The sequence below is a fragment of the Polistes canadensis genome, unplaced genomic scaffold, assembly GCF_001313835.1.
Source record: "Polistes canadensis isolate GaletaPanama2010 unplaced genomic scaffold, ASM131383v1 scaffold_14, whole genome shotgun sequence".
Classification (NCBI taxonomy): Eukaryota; Metazoa; Arthropoda; class Insecta; order Hymenoptera; family Vespidae; genus Polistes; species Polistes canadensis.
Window position 1 is genome coordinate 706,196 of NW_014569561.1, and position 7,978 is coordinate 714,173.

The window sequence follows — 7,978 nt, forward strand, 5'->3', positions numbered from 1 at the left end:
ACGTGTTTGCTTCCTGATATCAAATTTTTAACGAACTCAACTAAAGAACAAGATTAATCGAGTGAGAAAAACATACGCACTGTTATTTCGTAACCCAAAGAAACCGTTTATTTCGTGATGACGAGAATAACATATATATGTATATAGATTGTTCCGAGTGTGTGCAAGTTTTAAGCGTGTGCGTGTTTACGCGTTATCCTCTCGTTCTCTCCTACGTCGTGTATGATGTGTATATTATATATATCCTGTTATTAATATATATATATATATTTTCATATACACAAATCCGATTACATCATTGGAACGTAAAGAACAAAAAAGGTTTCATCGACGTAAGAAGAGAGCAGCTGAACTTATTGAAAAAAAAGACTCGAAATATTTTGAAAAGGTTTTACAAGACCGGGTTGAAAAATGATGTCATCTTTTACGACGGACCACGTAATCCTCTTGTCATTTTCTTCGATTTATCATTTTTTGAACGTTCCTACCATCTCTGTTGTCCGATTTTTGTAGTTTTCAGTGAATCGCAGCAGGTATATCTGCTTGTGAGAGTGTATTTGAGCGCCTCTGGTTGTGTGCTCGGTCCCTTCCTCTCTCTCAACTACATATATTCTATATTCTTACACGTCCGTCTGTCCTCTTCGTCTCTCTTATTCTATCTCTCCTCTTTTCTACCACCCTTCTCCTCCTCATTCTCCTTCTCCTCCTCCTCTTCTAAACCTCCTCTGCCCTTCGTTCTCTACTATCACGGCTGTTCATTCGTCAACTCTTTCGCATATCTACCTATCCATCTATTTAGTCATTTACCTATCTCTTAGAGCAAAGAATCTTTCTATCTAGTTGAACTTGTTGTCTCTGTCACTTTTACTCTTGTTCGTTCGCTCGCTCGCTCGCTCGCTCGCTCATTCATTCGTTCGTTCGTTCGTTCGCTCACTCGCTCACTCACTCACTCACTCCCTCTTTCTCTCTCTCTCTCTCTCTCTCTCTCGCTAATTCATTCTCTCTCCGCCTCGTTGGAGAGCTTGCTCGCTCGCTCGCTCGTTCGTTCGTTCGCTCGCTTGGCCGCTCGTTCGTTCGTTCGTTCGTTCGCTCGCTCTCTTGGTACTATGTCTACGTACTCTCGTACTCAGGAGAGCGACGCGTGGGCCCTCCTGGCACTGAAGTCGGCACCGGCCAGTCCGACGAAAATGCAGTGGAATCCAGAAGCTAAGGGTGCACCGATCGCTAGACTCGAAGGTCGGGAATTCGAGTACATGGTTAGGCAGAGACGCATCACCATCGGTCGAAACAGCAGCAAGGGTGAGGTCGACGTCAACATGGGTCACTCCAATTTTATCTCCCGCCGACATCTCGAAATATTCTACGATCATCCCTTTTTCTTTATGACCTGCAATGGCAAGAACGGCGTCTTCGTTGATGGCGTGTTCCAACGTAAGGACGCATCTGCCTTTCAATTGCCAAAAACGTAAGTCCTTCTTTCTTATATTTTCAATTCCCTACCATTCTCTCTCTCTCTTTCTCTCTTATTCTCTATTTAACTCTTTCTCTCATTCTCGCGTGTACGTTAACCTATGTCTTCTTTTCTCACACCTTACAACATACACTTACAATGAGTCGAATATCTTCTTATGCATTTATTACATTTTATGTACACATTTTGTTTCATCGTTCTTATCCAAGTATTGTTTATGTTGAGTTAATCGATAAATATTTTGGCCGATGTAACATTTTACTAGAATTCAATAAGACAAATAAGGTTGTGTTCTTATCAGTGATTCAAAAACATAAGGTAAAAATATAGGCATCGCTTTCTAGTTTTTCATTTTCTTTTTTTTTTCTTCTTTTTTTCTTTTTTTTCATCCAGGTGCCTATCTTAAAAGTTTTCACTAGTCAGAATTTTCTTCTCTGTTGGTAAATATTAGTAACTGTCAAGACAATGATAAACAAACATGTAATAGCGTAATATTCTTACATTTTGCCTATTTTCATAGCAACAATGTGTTTATTATGTATATCGTACCTATCTTTTCTGTTTGTAGTGTTATTGTTTGTCCTTCATTTTATAAAAAAAATACATTTTAAGGTTGTAATAAATATGTACAATAACCATCGCAAACACATACAAATACACAGAAACATGACAAGAACTACCTGTAAGTATCGAGCAATGTCACTCATGTTATTGATATTAAAAGATTTATCCTATGCATAAGTAAATAATATTAGTATGAAAGGATAGTAATAGTAAAACTTTTTGAATTGCAGATGCACCTTTAGATTTCCAAGTACAAATATAAGACTTGTATTTCAATCTTTGGTGGATGAACAAGAACAAGGTAATGTACGCGTACCATCTCCTCCTAAACTGAGAGTACCACTACCGCCTCTACGTATAAACATACCTGATACGGGATATAGTAGTCCCTTTCCTTCTCCTACGGGAACCATAAGTGCTGCTAACTCCTGTCCAGCTAGTCCACGAGCAGGTCAGGGTAGAAGAAATATATCAGCGGATTTACAAATGGTAGCGGCATATGCAGCAGCAGTTGCAAATGACCCACAAAATTCTGGAATGGAAAGGCATGAAGGAACTCAAAGTTCTAGTAGGCAAATCAGTCCTGAACCAGGGAATGATCAACGCTACAGAGGTAGTGGTAGTTCGGGTCCAAATGGTACAACTGCACATTATAGTCCGCCAAAAGATGACACGAAGCCTCCTTACTCGTATGCCCAACTTATAGTTCAGGCTATTGCATCTGCACCTGACAAACAATTAACTTTGTCGGGCATTTATTCATATATAACAAAACATTATCCATACTATAGAACAGCTGATAAGGGCTGGCAGAATTCTATTAGACATAATCTATCATTAAATCGATACTTTATAAAAGTACCGAGGAGTCAAGAGGAACCTGGGAAAGGTTCTTTTTGGAGGATAGACCCACAGTCAGAAGCTAAGTTAATAGAACAAGCTTTTAGACGAAGAAGACAACGTGGTGTACCCTGCTTCCGTGCTCCATTTGGATTATCCTCAAGGTATACCACTATATGTTTTTATAAACTACTTATTGTGATTGGTTTTTCATTCAAATGATTAATTGTTCTAATTTGTGAATTAACAGAAGCGCACCTGCATCTCCGTCACATGTGGGAATTAGTGGTTTAATAACACCAGAATGCCTGAGTAGGGAAGGTTCCCCAGGACCTGAAACATATCCTGATAATTCTGTTCCTTCTCCAGCTGGTCATCTTACGAGTCAATCTGCACCAGGATCACCAGGGCATCCATATGCACCGTCTTCCCAGCAATCCCATAAAGGGCGATTGGTGCAGCAAATCACTGTTGTCACTAATGGCGTAAGTGGTGACGCAGCGAGGGAAGGTATTTCTTTCATTTTGAATTAGTTAATACATTATATTTACACGATAATTGTAATCTTACTGGAAAAGATTTCTTGTAATTGTAGATAAATATTTGGTGCCTGGAAACATAGTAGAGGAGCATTCTTTATCTCCAGCTGGACAGTATAGCCCGGCTCCTGTTATTGTACAAACAACATATAATTACAGGTATATATTATTATAATTAATTTATAATGATATGTGTTGTAATTTACTATAATGAGTGTTCCCGATGAGAAACTCATACATATGTAATTATTTTACATAGATTATCTATGTATTTATTTTATATTTCAGTGGAAACTTTATTGGCCCTGACGCAGGCGTTGGGGTTGGCAAAAGAGCACATGACGAATCAGATAGTTCGCCCGGTTCTCCAGCTCCTCTTGCCATCGTTGAAAGTCCCGAGCCTCTCGAGCATCAGCAAATACAGCAACAGCAGTCAAAACGTCAACGTGTGCACGACGTTGATGATCATTGAACTTATTATTCTAGAATCCCACTTCGTAGAACATTATTACATTACATTATTTGCCTATTACCAGACACACAGCCAAGTTCTCTTTTCCTTTTAACGCATAACTGCTTTGAACGGCACACGGCGGAGTAAATATTCGGTTATATATCTATAAAAGAAAAAAGAAATATGTTTTAAGAAAAGTACAATCGTACTGCGTTAATTAAAATGATAAAACTTATTTAGTTTGGACCACATCGAGCGAGGATTAAAAAAATATTCCTCTTACGAAGAAAGCATCAATCAATCAATCAATTTATTGGGAAAGTGCAACTTCTGTTATTTTTTCAAAAAAGTTAAGTATATATATATCCACTATATATATATACGAAAGAAAATAACAAAAAAAAGAAAAGATTTATTTGTATGGAAAAAAAAAACATAAGTTAATAAGAAAAGAAATTCATGCAACTAACGATACAGACGCAAAAGTCTCCCATAATTTTTCATATTTTGTAGTATACCGATTAATATGCATAAAAGTATATACATAGTATTGTATTTTTCACTTGACAACTTATTAATTAAAAGCACGAATGAGAGAGTCAGGGATAAATATCACAAATTAAACTTGAAATTGAAAGCGCGAGAAAAAAAGCCTTTTTAGTAACGTCATTAGAGCGTGGATGGACGATTTGTTCGGGAATCAAGGAGTACATCGATTGTTCCGTTGACAACCAAATGAAAAAAAAAAATATACAAATACACACGTACACATGCGAAAGGGGGAGGGAAACAAACATTCGAAAAAACAACTATAAGACGATGACGACGACACGGTTAATAGTTTGTTGTCCTGTAAACGTTGCTTCTCACGGTAGCAAGGCTAAATAATCTTCCCTAAAAAAAATTATAAATGAAAAAAATAAAAAAATACAAAAAGTAAGAAAAAGATTAAAAAAAAAGAAAAAAAAAGAATACACCGCTCGAGGCATATTTCGCGTTTTCGTTGAGCATATTAGCCTATTGTTAGAACAAAAAAAAAAGAAAAAGAAGTTTTTTCCAAAAAAGAAAATTAATCTTTTCAAAAGTTATATAGATCGTTGCGCTCAGTTTCTTTTTCCTGATAAAAGTAAGTACCCGTGTGCTTCTTAAAATTATATATACATACATACATATATATATTTTCGTGCGAAAATCGATTCATATATTGAAAGAAGAGGATTGGTGATATACATACATAAATATAGCATAACGAAAAAAAAGATAGTCATATACAGAGAGAGAGAGAGTCATTTAAGATCTGCTATCCGAATAAATTCAACAATTTTAGTGATAGGAACAAAATGTTAGAAGTTAAAGTTTTATGTTTATGTTAGATGTTTTTTTTTAAATGTAATTAATTTTGAATCCCCTACAATTATAACCCTTTCCAAGACAATTTTAACGGGTCATTTATTATATTTAAGATCATGGGTATTAAAATAGGAGAGAAACATTCAAATTAATTGTAGACCTTTTCTTAAAAGAATACTCATGGTTTTATATAAAATTGTAGAAATTATTTGGATGGCTAGTTATAGTCTTAGCTGACTCCACACTGTATAAACTAAATAAAAATCGCGTATATAATACAATTTCTTACCAACTCATCTACACACGTACACAAGCAACTCAAGAAGCTTTAGTCGATAGCTGCTGAAAACACAAAAATGACGCGGATTATTCGAAGCGTTTAAAAATAGTAATTATAGGTGCCTCTAAAGAAATAATAGAGCTGAAGCGCAAAAATGCTTCCCTAGTCGCTCAAAGTATACTCTGTTAAACGAAAAATGAAAAGCTAAAAGGTATATATACACTATGTATTATAATGAGAAAGAAAGAGAGAGAGAGAAAGAAAGAGAAAAAGAGAGAGAGAGAGAGAGGGAGGGAGAGAGAAAAAGGTCAGGCATATTACGTGTCAAGAAAAAAAAAATAGCATTTATTCGTAACAATGCCACACTTCCTCTTTCCACCACCCCAAACCGACCCCTTTTTACTTTTTTACTAAAGGATTAACTACGTTTCATGGAACACGCTAATTGTTTTTCTCTCTCAGTGACAAAAGCTCGATCAGAATTCAGTATTTTTTAACAGGAGAGAGATCATGTATGTATATATGCATTTATGTATATGTATACATATGTGTTGTATATTATATATAAATAGATATGTATATATATATATAGTATATACACTATATACATATATATATATATATATACATTTAGGCGAGGATATTATATTTTTTACGAATTTAACGTTTTCTATATTCTATTATTTTTTATTCTTTTGTTATTAATATTTTTTGTTTTTTTTTTTTTTTTTTATGTATATAAAAAAAAATATGTAAACGTATTCTCGTGCTATATTGAAAGATAATCGTACTAAAGTACTTCATTTTGTTTATGAGCAATTGAGAAAAACGTAATAAAATAAAAATATATATATATAAGAGAAAATTATGTAAAATAATATAGAAAGAGAAAAAAAAAAGATGGTAACGCACTATATGATTATTATGTAAAAAATATATATATATATATATACATATATACATATATATATGCATACATATATACATACAAATATACACAAAACACGTAACATTCCTACGATCGATTGAAAATCGGGTGTTGTATAATTGTTTTCATTTAAATTACGTAATCTTTTTGAATTAAACAAAAAAATAATAAGAAGAAGAATGGAATAAAGAGTTTGGAAACGCGTACATACATGTATATAATGTATATATACTTATGTATGCATATACAGGGTGAGTTTTTTTAAAAAATAGAATTATACATTTTTATACACCCTGTATATCGCTAGCAGTTTTATTATTATATCACGATAGCTTATCTTCCTAATCGAAAAATTCGCGATTGGACGGCATACTTCCGGCGTGTTAAAAAAAAAACGAATTTATAAATAATTAAATAATATGTTAATATAAGAGAAAAAAAAATAGAAGAAGAGAGAGAGAGAGAGAGAGAGAGAAGAGAAAGGAAATAAGAACAAATAAAGAAGAAAAGAAGCATAAGCGAGAAACGTGTTAATATAATAAATTATACGAGTTTACATGAAGTCTGCATACGTGCATTACAAAAATACATTATGCAAATTGCATAAAAAAAAAATATATATATATATATATATATAACAAAGAGAGAGAGAGAGAGAGAGAGAAAAAGAAAAAGAAAAAGATAAAAAAGAGACAAAATAGAAAAGAGATAGATAAATAAAAAAAAAAGATAGATAGAGAGAGAGAGTGAATGCTCGGAAGTTGTTTAACACGTAAAAAAAAAGTGTGACGCACATAAATCGGAAAATATAAAAAAGACGATAAATGTGATTCCGTAAATTCTTAAACCTCCCCTATATGTACATGAAGCAATACCTCAGGGTAAATTACTTTGACACTGAACGACACAATAATTAAACTTGTATATGCGATATACTTGACGTATTTGCGGTATATTGTATGTCATTTATAATAAAGCGTGTAAGTTGGATCTTCGCACCATTTTTTCATGGCTTACAAAGAAAAAAAAGAAAGGAAGGAAGGAAGGAAGGAAGGAAAAAAATATAAAAAAAAAAAAAAATGAGATACAAAATAGAGAAAAAGTTAAATGGATGTGGATAGGAGGAAAAACAAGTTAAAAGTTAACAATAAAAAAGAAGAAACAATGAGAGAGAGAGAGGAAGGGAGAAAAAACACTAAAATACAAAGAAGAGGCCCAGGATCGCCGATTTTCTAAAGGACTTTATAATAATAAAAAAAAAAAAAAAATGCTAATACATACTCTATTTTTCTGACTTATTAGAAGAGAGAAGAGAGCGACGAACCATCAACAGCGAGGTAACAAATTAATTATTAATTCACAAATTAACAAAAAAAAAAAAAGAAGAAGAGAAGGATGCAGATGCTGATGCATAGATCATTTCGATAGGTCGTCTCACTTTAATAATGGATAGTTTTTTAAAAGAAATTCAGAGAGAGAGAGAGATAGGAAAACATATGAAAAATGTTTTCACGAACGTTTCTCACGATATCGTGAAATATATATATATATA

General features: G+C 33.6%; 1 protein-coding gene across 1 annotated transcript; it reads left to right on the forward strand.

Moving 5' to 3' along the window:
• Positions 1–827: 827 nt before the first annotated feature.
• LOC106793481 (forkhead box protein K1) lies at positions 828–4,617 on the forward strand. The gene is made up of 5 exons (XM_014760463.1): positions 828–1,465; positions 2,266–3,039; positions 3,126–3,385; positions 3,471–3,573; positions 3,703–4,617. Exons 1-5 carry the CDS (start codon positions 1,107–1,109, stop codon positions 3,884–3,886), a joined length of 1,680 nt encoding a protein of 559 aa, XP_014615949.1. The 5' UTR covers positions 828–1,106; the 3' UTR covers positions 3,887–4,617.
• Positions 4,618–7,978: the final 3,361 nt, after the last annotated feature.

Coding starts and splice junctions, on each gene's coding strand:
- LOC106793481 (XM_014760463.1), top strand. CDS start 1,107: ATGTCTACGTACTCTCGTACTCAGGAGAGCGACGCGTGGGCCCTCCTG. Junction 3,040..3,125: donor CCATTTGGATTATCCTCAAG/GTATACCACTAT, acceptor GTGAATTAACAG/AAGCGCACCTGCATCTCCGT. Junction 3,386..3,470: donor TGGTGACGCAGCGAGGGAAG/GTATTTCTTTCA, acceptor TTGTAATTGTAG/ATAAATATTTGGTGCCTGGA.